Source organism: Aspergillus lucknowensis (assembly GCF_044049455.1).
Source record: "Aspergillus lucknowensis strain CBS 449.75 chromosome Unknown BJX67scaffold_2, whole genome shotgun sequence".
NCBI classification, from domain to species: Eukaryota; Fungi; Ascomycota; class Eurotiomycetes; order Eurotiales; family Aspergillaceae; genus Aspergillus; species Aspergillus lucknowensis.
The window spans coordinates 978793-991519 of NW_027263546.1; the positions used below are offsets into that span (position 1 = coordinate 978793).

A 12727-nucleotide genomic window follows, 5' to 3' on the forward strand; every position below is an offset into this window, starting at 1 on the left:
ACAGACGCCAACAACAGAGCTGACGGGGGTGTTGAAGACAAGAAGAAATGGAAGGGGAGAACAAATAATGCAGGGTGTTGAGGGGAACAAGGAGGGGAAGAGAAAGAGGAGGGGGTTAAGCAGGATGAGAGAGGGTGAGCAAAAAGCACACAGTGAGAGTGAGGGCAACAGAAAATAATAATAATAATTATGAGCAAGAGCCAATGCCAAACCCGCAGAGGGACGTGGAGGAACCGCTGGCAAGATGATGCTTAGAGAGTCCACTTGCACCGAGAAATTGTGGAATCCGCTGAGAAAAAAAAAAAAAAAAATTAGTAGCGAAAAAAAGGTTCTTTCCTGTCCTGTCTGTGTCTTTCGGCTTTTCGACCGCAGTCCCGTACGCCCGCACACAGTGGGCTTCAGGGCTTCTGTGGACACTCCTGGGGGCCTTCGACATCTTCTCCCTTGGTTCTGTCCATGAGGAATTCATTCTTCGGTATTCATTTCTCGTTGTCGCTTGTCTCCATCGCAGCCATTTGGTGTTATGACTGGCCATTGTTCTCCAGGTGTGTCATGATTCTGAAGAAAATACCTCGCCTGGATGCTTTTCTACATTTCCAGGCTACGAGCAGTAGTGACTCGAATACTACTTCAACTGAGGCCATTCGTGGGCATGAGTCCCTTCTGTAACCTTGTGATGGTCGATGGCTGAGTGCATACTACAAGTACTGCAAGCCCGATGAAATCCATAAATTACATCCGACCCGTGGAGTATATCAATCATCAACGGTGTCGAAATTGTTAACTAGCTCCTGCTGCTCTTCCATCTCGGGTCCTCTCTCTTGAAACACCAGGAATGTACACTCAATTTGGCTTCGCCTGGAATACAAACAGGTGTCAGAGCAATGAGGCTACGGATTCACCCCACACCCACATGCAACTTGAAGAATCCAGATGAGACAATTCATTTCCGTGCGACAAGGGTAGGCCAGTTCCAGCCTAACCCTGATCATACGACCGGGTTTTTCGTTGCCTGCCCAAAAGATCATGGCATGCATATCCGGCATTATTGACCACGGCCGTGTCTCCAAATAAAAGGGGATATTGCACGAGAAAACCGAGTGAGGTTGAGATCCTCGAGAGATATTTCTTTCCCTCGTTCACGAATTTTCGCGTAGAATTCCAGGGCCACCTCTATCCCGAGTATTATTACAAAACCCTGCTCCTCGCCTTTTCCATCCTGATGCACCGTGGCCTTGTTGCCGTTTCTCCAACTGCTCCATCTCAAATATTTCTTGGCGCTCCCTGTCTGGCAGATTCAGCAGATTTAGAACTTGCTGAAGATGCTCGCAACAACAATCAATGGATCCTGCTCATTCCTGTGCTGTAATCCGACGATAATGATATCTAAAACGATGGAGGCAGACTGCCTTGTCAATTATTTGGGCACACCGAAGACAACTTGCCGTTCAAGAAGACAAGCACGTGACAGAGGGAGATCTCGTCGTTTCCGGTGTCTGCCGTTGCACCCGTCTCTGTGTGCCCCTCTGTCGGTGTTAATTTAAGATGAAATGCAGGTGATCGGGGCTTTGTCTCTCTTCAAATCCAGGCCACCCATTCGTCAAACTCTGCTCAAAGAACTGAAGAGCGGAATTTTTCTTACGAATCATCGATTTGCATTCTGTGCGCTTCCCGGACAGGCGATGACTTTGTTAGGGCTGATATTCGGCAGAACAATGGCGTCGGAACTCTTCGGGCCCCGCCCCCATCCATGGAGAGGAACGGCTTGATGCCGGGCCAGTTTTGATCAACCAGAAAGGACAACCAGCCTTGACGAATCATTCGCGGCCGAAAGGGTCGAGACATCACGTGTTTTCCCTTGTTTGTTCAAGAGGAGCAACAATATGTCCTTGAACGGCCGAGCCGATATGGTAGAGAGACTGTCTATTTCCGGGGCTTTGCCCGTGGCGAACCACTAGGGGAAACACACAACTCTTACCAATGCCTAAAGGAGACTAAAACTTGCTCCTTAGGATCTAGCTCGATGGATGACTGCTGCCCTGTAATGAGGCCGAGCCGGGTGAGAGTTTGCCAGACAAGTTTGCGCTTCAGACCCTCTCGGACAGGAATCTTTTCTAGGGCATCATACCCGTTAAGGTATTTGACGTAGGTCGGCCAGACCTTCTTCAGCGAAGTTCCGGGAGCAGCTGTCCCAAGCTCGCCCTCACCTGTGCCAGCGCTCGCTCGTTCTCCGTTATTCACGGAGTGTGTCGTGTATTCAGGAAACCGTGCCACAAGTTCGTCCAACCATCGGGATTCCAGCGGAGATGCTTTGTGGGGTAACTGAATGAGGGAGGATGTCTTCAATGATACGGATTGATCGAGTAACGAATGCGACAGATCGAGCCCGGTGTTTGCTGTGGGCCGATTCGGCATTGGTGTCTCATCGCCGCTGCCATGGCTTGCAAGTGATGATGAAGATGACGAGGCGCCGTCGTCAATATCGCTACCTTGAGATCTGTCCTCGCTACTAGAGCCCTCTTTATTCGAAGTGAATGACGACGACCTGCCCTTGCTCAAATACTTGTCGACCTCCTCTCGTCGGATGGCCATTTCCACAGCCATTTTAATTTCAGGAGATACTTTCACTCGCGCGAAAGCTCGAAGTTGGGTGACCCAGCCGCCTCGTAGTAGCCAGGCTAGTATCGAGAAATATGTCGCTTTATGGTCCTTACTCGGGATAAAACTTCCATAAGGCCTTGGAGTCCCGCTTAGAGCCGATAACATCTTGGGTAAGCTGGGAAGAGTTGGGAACGCTAGTTTATAAGCGGCCGTGGCTACCTCTAATTTGCTGAGATCGCAATTCGGAGATACGATATAAGTATCCCGTTGGTGGAGTGGCGGTACTGCGCGTGCCCTTCTCCAGTAGACCAGATGACTCGCCAGGAATTGAATCGTAGGCAGCGGTATTCCGGAAGATTGCGATATCTGGACAAATGATTTCGTCGGCCTAGAGCAGCGAATATAGTGAACAAGAGCCGGGGCTAAAGCTCCTCCAGCTGCTTCCACATCCTTAATAATCGTAGCCTCATTGTCTAGCAATAGCAAAGCAAAGTGTTTTGCTAACACTTGGTGAGGCGCGGCACTTTCATCGGCGGTGGGATCGTCAGCAGGGGTTATACTGTCGGCTGTCGTAAGCCAGAGGCCCGGGTATGCTTGATCAGTGGGTCCAAAGAGGTACGGTGTCGAGGTCAACGGCGGAATTTGGAGAGAGATCGATACGTCAGGGCTCAAGGTGACGGACGCGATCTTTGACGCCGATATGCTACTAAACAGCATGACGATTGCTCGAGCAAGGGAGGACTGATTAACCAATTCGGAATAAAGGTTGTTGAGAAGGGTTCCTACAGTCGTCAGCTTTGGTCGAAAAAATTGTGGGCAGCGGGTAATACTTTTCTCTTTGGCCTTCTCCTTCAGATGCAATATGTGTTGAGACTCCTTCCAGACATAATCCGTCCGAGCCTGTTCATACTTTAGAGCTTTGATGAACTTCTTGATGATATTGTCATATATTTCACGAATGCGCGTCGAATATTCCAACAACGGGGGGTCGAGCACGAATACTACGTTGAACATGGTCATTGAATCTTTATCGTCGACATCTAATGAGTCCCCTGGATTCTTCGACGACCGATTGCTCGAAATGGATGTCCGTTGAGTTTTAGGGAGCACAGTTGAGTGGGGACTCAGAGTCTCCGTCGACGCTGCGAGGGCGTCCCCTGCGTCTTCCTGGGAGTCCTCGGTCGTCTCGTTATGTCCCAGATCCCCTGCTACCCATTCAGCACGCTGCTTCGTCTTCTTTCTCTTCCGCCGTTGTTTCTTCCAGCCACCATCCTCGCGGACAAAGACCGGCCACCCCACGAACGCGAGATCATTGACTCCGACCTCGAAGCGTCGTTTGTGCCATGAACGCGACGGGCTCAAAAGTTTCTCCCATACATTAACGGGAAGGCCGAGTATCGACTCCCACGGTGGCCGGTATGGACTGTCTGGTCTCGCTCTCACGCCATCCTCTTGTCTGTCGGACCCAGCGCCAGAATCATTCTCGACATCGGAGTTTGCGCCACGCTTCCTCAAGTAAGCTCTAGACGAGCTAATCGATCCCGGCCGCTGGCTATCAGGGCCTGGAGAGACCGAGGTGGGATGATCGTCAATTCCGAAGTTGCTCGATCTCCTGGCAGCGTTCAGGTTGCTACTCGCCCCAATGTGAGTGCTTTGGTTTTGACTCTGACCCTGGGATTCATCTTCGTCCTCGTCGGAGCTGGAGTGACTGTCCTCGCTAGAAGATGAATCGTTGCTCTTTGAACTTTGTCTACTTTTCGAGCGTGAGGAATGCCTCGCTTTAGCGGGTGTTCGCAGTGCGCTCTCGGTTAGCGGTTTGGGAGGATAATGGAACACGAAACGGGGGCCGGCACGCGAGCGAGTGATGAGGATGATAGCGACCAAACAAGGGTCTGGGGGGTGTGCGATTGACGACATGTGCGACCACAATGTGTTCAAAAAAGAAAAAGGAAGCTGATGGCTCTTCCAGGTTGTGGAGCTTGGAAAGTAAGAGGCTGGAGCTCTCTCAAGGCGGTTTTGTTGGTTGGAGATGGACCAAGGTGTTCCCCGCACACCTAGCTCCCGAGAATCCCTCACCCTCGCTCTTGGAACATCTCTTCCTCCTCAAATCCGATTATTACTGATTGAAACTATGGCCCATCCCCATCCAACTTTCCAATCCAGACAGGAAGATTTATTCTTGGAAAGATTCCTACGTTGTGGGGTAGTTACACCATGTGTTCCGGCCAAAGCAAGGTTCCTTCAGAAGTTTCGTGTGCTTTCTTCGGATGTCTGCAGAAGAACAGGCACGGAGGATACTAGTACACCTCCAGGGGTCAGCTGAGAAACGCTCGAGTCCACGCCGGATCTTCCTTGCCTGTTGTCGCTCTCCATCCCGTCCAGCCCGTCCGACCGACCGGTCCACGTAACGGGGTCAAATACTCTTCGACCGAGTTTGAGATACCACGCTCCGTTTCTCTGCTGCTTATCCGTGCTCCGGAGCATATCACGCTCAGCTGGAGACTTACACTCAGCGTTGATCCCGATATCCCGAAGATTGAAGAATCCACTTCTGGTTTACCATCGTTGCTGGAACTCGGCACATCTGCCATTGATGAGCATACCAAAACGAGAGCTTCGATGGCAGGGGACTGTGATGCCACGAATCTCGAGCGGAGGTTTTGGCTCCAATCATGAGTTTTCTCTGTCGTCGACCGTTGCTGGTTAGATCGGGATCATTCGCAAATATTGTACCATAGTTTGAACAAATTCGCCGACCAGTTGCGTGACAACCTGACGCTTTTGCTGGAGCTGCCAGAGAGGCCGTTCCTACATGATTTCCTTAAATACTGAATATGTACCTTGGATCGTTGGAACATCTCTTTGCCTCGAGTAGAATGCGGGGAGATGGCACGATAATCATGTGATTAGAGACTCCCCTCTGATTCTGCTCTCGATTGCAATGTTCCCTTCCCATCATCTTCATGAAGGCACCAAAACTCCATAGAACGAAAGCTGAGCATTCACCTCGCTCGAACCATGCCTCCCTCCTCGCGCAGACATGAAAGCGAGGTTCCTTGGTTTTATTGGCGGTGAGGGAGACTCAGCCAGCGCAGCGATTGGGCTGCCCAGAGAATGAGGATCTCATGCGAACTCGTGAGCTGTGCCTGAGCGCACCAAGCAGCTGTTGGGCACTAAAGAAGTGGCGCATATCGCATTCGAGAGTGGTCACGATGCCTAGCTTTGTGCTCGGAAATGGATTGAGCCTCCCACCTTCTGGTCAACGGAGTCAATGACGCAAACGGTGGCGTATCATCTGACCGACTGGAGCTTCCATGGCGTGCGTGGCTGCAACCTTTCCCTTGCCCGCAGCCCATGATGCGTTTCAAAATCTCTCTCTCCACGCCAACCACGTGGATGGGTCCCGCCTTGCCCGCTTGTCAAAACGACTTGGGGTTAGCCTGGTGGAGCCTTGTCCTCGCCGCAAGCTGTTATGATGACTACTTCCCCTCGTCCTTCATCTTATCTTTCTCCCTTCCTTTCTTTCTCCCCTTCTTTCTCCCCCTTTGTTGTCATCGCGTTGTTTAGCTCTCCACACCAGCTGCCACCCCTTCAAGGCCGGGTGCGCCTGACCGCGTGGAAGTATGGCGGACAACTCGACTGAGAACAGGGCTCCCCCTCAAGGCGGGATTCTTGAGGGTGGCAACCCATCAGAGTATGACCCAAAAAACCCAATCGTCCTATTCATTATCCAGGTCAGCTTAGATCCGATTTTATGGACTGAAAGTCTTCGCATATCTAATAGCTCTAGGCCTTTATCATCATTGTTCTTTGCCGTCTGCTCCATTGGCCTCTCTCCAAGATTCGACAGCCTCGTGTCATCGCAGAAGTCATCGGGGGAATTCTACTTGGGCCTTCAGTGATGGGGCGTGTCCCCGGCTTCACTGATTCCATTTTCCCCACCGACTCGATTCCTAATTTAAACCTTGTCGCGAACGTTGGCCTTGTCCTGTTCCTCTTCCTCGTCGGGCTGGAAACCAACCTACGCTTCCTAGTCAGTAACTGGCGGATCGCAAGTAGCGTCTCGGCCGCTGGAATGATCCTGCCTTTTGGACTGGGAGGCGCCGTTTCTTACGGTTTATACCATGAGTTCCGCGGTGCCGACGGCACGAAACCCATTGACTTCGGCACCTATCTGCTTTTCATCGGTATTGCTATGGCTATTACTGTGGGTTCCATGATCCTTAGCTTATTATTCTGACTGACCTGTTTCTCGTCTAGGCTTTTCCAGTTCTGTGTCGTATTTTGACTGAGCTGAAACTACTCGGGACCAATGTTGGTGTCATCGTGCTTTCCGCTGGCGTCGGAAACGATGTCGTTGGCTGGGTTTTACTCGCGCTCTGCGTCGCCCTTGTCAACGCTGGCAGTGGACTTACGGCGTTGTGGGTACTTCTCGTTTGTGTTGGCTACGTCCTGTTCCTCTGTCTTGTTTTCCGCCCTCTATTTTTACGCTTTCTCAACTACACTGGTAGCCTGCAGAAAGGCCCAAGCCAGGAAGTGGTCATGATCACGATCCTGATTGCTCTTGCATCTGCTTTTTTCACCCAGGTTATCGGAGTTCATGCTATCTTTGGCGGATTCCTGATAGGCCTCCTCTGCCCCCATGAGGGTGGGTTTGCTATCAAATTGACCGAAAAGATTGAGGATTTGGTAACAGCACTCTTTTTGCCGTTGTACTTTACGCTCTCTGGTCTTCAGACAGATTTGGGGCTGCTCAACTCAGGCATTGTTTGGGGCTATGTCGTTGCCGTCATCTCTATCGCTTTCATTGCCAAAGTCAGCGGTGGAGCACTCGCTTCAAGGCTATGTGGCCTCCTCTGGCGGGAAAGTTTTGCTATCGGGGTGCTGATGAGCTGTAAAGGTTTGGTGGAACTTATTGTCTTGGTACGTCGGACTCCGAAAAGCTAACAGCAACCTTCACGAAGGTCTTTACTAATCATAAGTCCAGAATATTGGATTGCAAGCCGACATTTTGAGCAGGCGTACATTCACTATCTTTGTCGTTATGGCGCTAGTCACGACATTCGCAACTACTCCATTGACCACCTTGTTATACCCGAAGTGGTACCAGGTTAAGGTAGACAGATGGCGTCGTGGCGAGATTGATTGGGATGGAAACCCGGTCCAGCGAAGCGAGCGCAGGGACAGTCTTGCTGCTGCCAAAGAGCATTTGCAGTCCAACAAGATCCAAAGGCTTCTCGTTTATCTGCGCCTTGATGGTCTTCCTACTATCTGCACACTGGCTGCGCTTCTCGGGCCAAACCAAACTCCAACCCCCAAAGTCCACCCGGAAAAGGCCCTGAAAGACACGGGTGCGCCTGAGCCAGCATCCGAGGAGTCTGCGTCGGCTCAAGTCGAAGAACACGCCTCGCTGAAGGTTCATGGCATTCGCCTAATGGAACTCACGGATCGAGATTCGAGTGTGATGAAAGTGTCCGAGGTCGATGAGCAGTCATTGTGGGATCCAGTCATCAACACCTTCCGAGCATTTGGTCAGTGGCATAGCATTTCGATCATGGCAGGTGTGTCGGTGGTTCCTGAGCACTCTTACGCAGACACTGTACTCGGAATGTCGCGTGAGAATACGGCTGACCTCCTCCTCATCCCGTGGAGCGAGACTGGCGCTCTAAGCGAGCATCAAGGCGGACTCGGCATGGATGAGGGCCACCGCTTCGCGAACGGGCCATATACTAATTTCGTGGCTAACATTCTAAGTCAAAGCTCGTGTAACGTGGGTATTCTCATCGAGCGCAGCATGTACACCCGCAACACCAAGGCTCGGCCTCCTATGCAGCGAACTCCGAGCTCCAGAAGCCTAGGAAGTGCGGTCTGGACCAGCCCCGCAGCTACACGCTCCCACCACATCGTCCTACCATTCTTTGGAGGCGATGACGACCGCTTCGCTCTCCGGTTTGCACTTCAGCTCGCACAAAATGATCAGGTAACAGCCACAATCATTCACATCGCACTTCCCGCCACAACACAGGCCGCAGCGCAAACGTCATCCATAGTGGCTGGGAATAGTGAGCGAGATCCCTCCTCTAGCCGCGAATCTGGTGCGTCCAGCCCCGAGTCTGACGTTGCGTTCTTCGAGACTCTTCGAGACTCCCTCCCCGACACTCTTTCATCCCGCGTTGTCTTCGAACGCATTACCCCAGACAATGGTGGTGATGAGGCCGCCGTCCAAGTTACCATCGACAGCGTCAAAGAGAAAATGGCCCAGTCGGCCCATAAACCAGGCAACATTACTATCGTAGGACGGCATAACAACCGCCTGGATCAGACTCTGGAGGTTGTTGGCTCGTCGTCTTCTGATGAGGTTGGCTCTGAAGCTTGTGGGGTGTTGGGAGTTGTTGCGCAAGCGATGGTGCGCACGGAGCATAGAACCGTTGGCAATGTGCTTGTTCTGCAGGCCTCAAGTGCTAGACATGACTAGACGTGCTTTACCCATGATTTTTGATTCCTGCTATGCCTTTCGAAAGGCAAATGGGTGTAAAGATACCACTTAAAGGTTTTTACACAGATACCAATGATGATACTGTTACCTTACCCAAAATCCAGGGTAGGAGTAGCTCTTTCAATAATGTAACCACGCTACTGGATCGAAGATATGTACAACAAATGCATCCCAACGCCTAGAAGTAGTGATATCGTTACCCATCACCTAAAAGAATAGCCACAGAGCACCCCGCGAACCACATTATACAAGCCAATATAATACAACAACCCATCACTTTATTCTCTCCATTGCGGACATATATGCGTCAGGAACTCGACCCCATGCTCGTCCCTGGACTCGGCCCGCCCAACTCTTTTCCGGTCTGACTAGCACTTTCACCGTCCTTGAAAATAAGTCCCAGATTCTTAAAGTCGTCCGGGGCCATTAGGTTCCTACATCCAACCGCAGTCACAGCCACAGCCAAACCCGTTAGCCAAGAAAGTTCAACCCAGTCCGTAATCCACAAACAAGACGGCGGCATGACATCAAAACCAGCTTCGAGACGGAGAGGTGTGAAGTAGGACGGGGGAGGGAACGCACTTGTCCATCCGGCAGGCTAGATACCCCTTCGCCAACTTGCGGCATTCCTCATCGTTCACGCCACGCTGAAGCTTGAGGCATTTCAGGTAGTTTTGGATGAGATGTTTGCATTCGCCTAGGATGAGTTGTATGTTAGGTTCGGATTGGTTCCGTTCTTTTGAGAGTGCGTGTTGCGATATATTCTTCAATGGCGGGTGCTTGTGAGGCAGAAGACACGAGGTGTTTCTGTGAGGGTGACTCGGACTTAGGAGAAAGATGGGGTGGATGGGTACGATACCATCGTGATCGAGAGGGAAGCTTCCTCGCTCCGGACTGCAGAAGGTGTTAGTAAATGAATGGGTTGTTCAGATAATGTGGTTGTTCTCCCCAAAAAGCTGCGCAGAGGAATTGATTCGGAAAGACACATACGGCGTAGGTTTGATATTCGTCACACCACCACCGGGGCCGCCAAAACTCATCTTGGCCGATTATTGCCCTGGGTTGGAGCAATGTTGGAAATTCTGCCCTGCAGCTGCCCTGCAGCTGCTCTGCCGTAAGATTGTCATATTGGAGCAAGTTATGCAAATTATACAAACATTACATAAGGAGCAAACATCAGCCTTGGCGTCCCAAAACACTGCAAACAATGAACTTCCAATGGAACGTCGGATGGACGGTGTGTCATCCAATGAAGATGGAGATTAAGAGACGGTGGCATGGCGATCGACCCCTCATCTGATCCCAGTCAATGGCATGCAAACAACGACATCAGACCTGAAGCAGAGCCGTTGTAAGCCCGTCGGTACATATAAATATGACGTCGCCAACTCTGTCCCGGCATGGTGCAGCTTAACATCCCACTCGAGCTCAAACCGAAAGCTTCGGAATTTCCACCGAATTCATATTCAACGCATTCAACTCTCAAATAACGAGTTGGGACCGACGTCTCCGCACCAATCACCAACATGCCTATGTGCGTTGTCCCCGATCATGTACCCGAGTACCTTGAGGGAATCGGTCTGGCAAAAATCTCATGTCTGCCCAATGACATTGCACCTCGCACCAAATTACTTTCTTGTACTTGCCTCGGTCTCTCATCTAACAACGTCAACAGGAAACTCGAAGGAAGCTGTCAATGCGGCGGCGTTGAATTCACCCTCGACTCCTCAACCCCCGTGCCCTACCAGCTCTGCGCATGCAGCATCTGCCGCAAGATAGGCGGACATATCGGCGCCGTGAATCTCGGCGGTATTGCGGAAAGTTTGGAAATTAAAAAAGGGAAGGGTTTGATTAAGTAAGCCGTCTCTTGCTCAGTCTCTATCTTTCCCCTTGTGGAAGGTATTCACGCGGGACCTCGGGACTAACGAGTGGATTCATAGACAATACAGCGCTATCAAAGCGCGCGGTACAAAAGACGAGGAGAGATGCTCGTCGGAGCGGAACTTCTGCTCAAATTGCGGGACCATGCTCTGGCTCTGGGATAAGACTTGGCCAGAGTTGATTCATCCGTTTGCGTCCGCGATCGACACAGAGCTGCCAACCCCTGACGAACTGGTATGCATCTTTGAAGACTCGAAGCCGGCATGGGCACAGTGGCCGGAGGGGAAGAAGCGGGTGTATAAGCAGTACCCGGAGTTGAGTTTGGAGGACTGGCACAAGAAGCATGGGTTGTTCTTCGAGTAAACGTCCGCCTCTTTACGGGTGGTGGGCCTACAGGAAATGGGCAAAAGTAATATGGAGATGCCAACTTCGACTCGCATCTATCTATATAGCTTGACTACTCATAAAGTCAGCACTGAAACAAGCAGTTGTGTTGCAGAATGCAAGCAGAGAGCAAAGACATCAGGTCTCCAAGGTGAAAAAAGTTTTCAAAATGAATTCAGGAAAAACAGCAATTAATGAAATCATCATCGAAAAGCGAGAAGAAATTACATGGCTGGCTTACTCTGTTGTCTCGAATATGGTCTGACTACGGCATATAGCTCCTAGTTTCAACACGGTCAGCACACGTCCACGGCGCCATGTGTGTGTTGTGTATCAGGTGAGATGATGTCAACCAAAAGTCAGGCTACTGAGGTTAGCATAGGTTCATTGTGTAGGATTTGAACCATTCACCTCATTAAATCAGATTTTTGTAAATGATGTTCATTTCCAACACCGTAGTGCAGATCAAACAGTGTGAATAAGCAGTTCATCATAAGATGTTGACAGAAAACAAAGTGTGATATACGTAGGGATTTTACACAATACCTAGAAATACTTGTCAGTATGGCTGAAAACCAAAGCACTGAGCAGTCGTAGGCGATTCGCAAAGGCTCAGGTGACGAGATCTCAACAAGTAATACACCTTCCAACACCCGCAGAGTTTGTACTCTCCGCTGTTTATGGATGAGGGTGATGCACAATTATGTCCGCCCGTTCGTTCAAGATTTCTTCATCGAGAGTAGAAGATTGAAGGAAGAGAAATTATGTACCTGACAAGCCCGTTAGTCAAAGCTCGTTCAACAAATGTTGTGCAGTAAAGCAGTGGTGAGGTGGTCAGACAAGGCTGAAACTTGAGAGAAGACAGATTCCACATGGTGATTAAGTTTGAGGAATGCCTATAGCGTGTCGTAGGATCATCATACCATTGGGGGGGCGGTGTTAGGGGGAGTTGAGTAGGAGGCTTTAGAATACCTTTTATAATGTGTTTGTGAAATACCACAGCGCTGATAGTTGGTGCTTCGGGAGAGAGGAAAGCGAGGAGATAGCAAGTAGTGTTGATAAGCAACGACTAGTTGGAGAATTAGTCGAAATCACCACTTTGAAGCCATTCTGTAAATTGAACATTCAAGTCGCGGCCTCGGGAGCTGTGTTGACGGGAAAAAAAATTGTTGTGGGTTCCAGTTTATTTAAAGAAATGTGACGGGTTACGGCAGCCATACGCGCCAGTCGCGCTGTTTAGCAGTTGATCAAACAGCAGTCTTCGAGTTAGTGCCTCAGGCAGAATTTATGACGCCTGTTCCTTGTTCCAACTCGAAAAGTGATATCGAGACGTGAGGAGGTCCCGAAAGCTTCAGAGTGTATCTC

At 50.5% G+C, this 12727-nt stretch overlaps 5 protein-coding genes across 5 annotated transcripts; 3 read left to right on the top strand and 2 right to left on the bottom strand.

The window, feature by feature from the left end:
• The first annotated feature begins 357 nt into the window (after positions 1–357).
• On the top strand, positions 358–779 carry BJX67DRAFT_100169 (uncharacterized protein). Its single transcript, XM_071024186.1, has one exon. The coding sequence runs from the start codon at positions 457–459 to the stop codon at positions 667–669; it is 213 nt and encodes a 70-aa protein (XP_070891100.1). The 5' UTR covers positions 358–456; the 3' UTR covers positions 670–779.
• Positions 780–1510: 731 nt separating this feature from the next.
• BJX67DRAFT_99751 (nitrogen permease regulator 3 family protein) lies at positions 1511–4717 on the bottom strand. Its single transcript, XM_071035719.1, has 2 exons — positions 3432–4717; positions 1511–3383 (listed from the first exon to the last, which is right to left on the bottom strand). The coding sequence occupies exons 1-2, from the start codon at positions 4516–4518 to the stop codon at positions 1975–1977; spliced, it is 2496 nt and encodes an 831-aa protein (XP_070891101.1). The 5' UTR covers positions 4519–4717; the 3' UTR covers positions 1511–1974.
• Positions 4718–6091: 1374 nt separating this feature from the next.
• BJX67DRAFT_99758 (Kha1p) lies at positions 6092–9545 on the top strand. The gene is made up of 4 exons (XM_071035720.1): positions 6092–6335; positions 6392–6808; positions 6862–7524; positions 7589–9545. The coding sequence occupies exons 1-4, from the start codon at positions 6225–6227 to the stop codon at positions 9074–9076; spliced, it is 2679 nt and encodes an 892-aa protein (XP_070891102.1). The 5' UTR covers positions 6092–6224; the 3' UTR covers positions 9077–9545.
• BJX67DRAFT_341564 (coiled-coil-helix-coiled-coil-helix domain-containing protein) lies at positions 9194–10201 on the bottom strand. The gene is made up of 4 exons (XM_071027908.1): positions 10088–10201; positions 9957–9991; positions 9680–9794; positions 9194–9531 (listed from the first exon to the last, which is right to left on the bottom strand). Exons 1-4 carry the CDS (start codon positions 10135–10137, stop codon positions 9405–9407), a joined length of 327 nt encoding a protein of 108 aa, XP_070891103.1. The 5' UTR covers positions 10138–10201; the 3' UTR covers positions 9194–9404.
• Positions 10202–10493: 292 nt separating this feature from the next.
• On the top strand, positions 10494–11692 carry BJX67DRAFT_100315 (GFA family protein). The gene is made up of 3 exons (XM_071024187.1): positions 10494–10631; positions 10773–10952; positions 11038–11692. Exons 1-3 carry the CDS (start codon positions 10624–10626, stop codon positions 11339–11341), a joined length of 492 nt encoding a protein of 163 aa, XP_070891104.1. The 5' UTR covers positions 10494–10623; the 3' UTR covers positions 11342–11692.
• The last annotated feature ends 1035 nt before the right edge of the window (positions 11693–12727 follow it).

Coding starts and splice junctions, on each gene's coding strand:
- BJX67DRAFT_99758 (XM_071035720.1), top strand. CDS start 6,225: ATGGCGGACAACTCGACTGAGAACAGGGCTCCCCCTCAAGGCGGGATT. Junction 6,336..6,391: donor TCGTCCTATTCATTATCCAG/GTCAGCTTAGAT, acceptor TAATAGCTCTAG/GCCTTTATCATCATTGTTCT. Junction 7,525..7,588: donor TGGTGGAACTTATTGTCTTG/GTACGTCGGACT, acceptor TCATAAGTCCAG/AATATTGGATTGCAAGCCGA.
- BJX67DRAFT_100169 (XM_071024186.1), top strand. CDS start 457: ATGAGGAATTCATTCTTCGGTATTCATTTCTCGTTGTCGCTTGTCTCC.
- BJX67DRAFT_99751 (XM_071035719.1), bottom strand. CDS start 4,518: ATGTCGTCAATCGCACACCCCCCAGACCCTTGTTTGGTCGCTATCATC. Junction 3,384..3,431: donor GGAGAAGGCCAAAGAGAAAA/GTATTACCCGCT, acceptor TGACGACTGTAG/GAACCCTTCTCAACAACCTT.
- BJX67DRAFT_341564 (XM_071027908.1), bottom strand. CDS start 10,137: ATGAGTTTTGGCGGCCCCGGTGGTGGTGTGACGAATATCAAACCTACG. Junction 9,992..10,087: donor ACGAATATCAAACCTACGCC/GTATGTGTCTTT, acceptor CACCTTCTGCAG/TCCGGAGCGAGGAAGCTTCC. Junction 9,532..9,679: donor CTAGCCTGCCGGATGGACAA/GTGCGTTCCCTC, acceptor GGTTGGATGTAG/GAACCTAATGGCCCCGGACG.
- BJX67DRAFT_100315 (XM_071024187.1), top strand. Junction 10,953..11,037: donor AAAGGGAAGGGTTTGATTAA/GTAAGCCGTCTC, acceptor GTGGATTCATAG/ACAATACAGCGCTATCAAAG.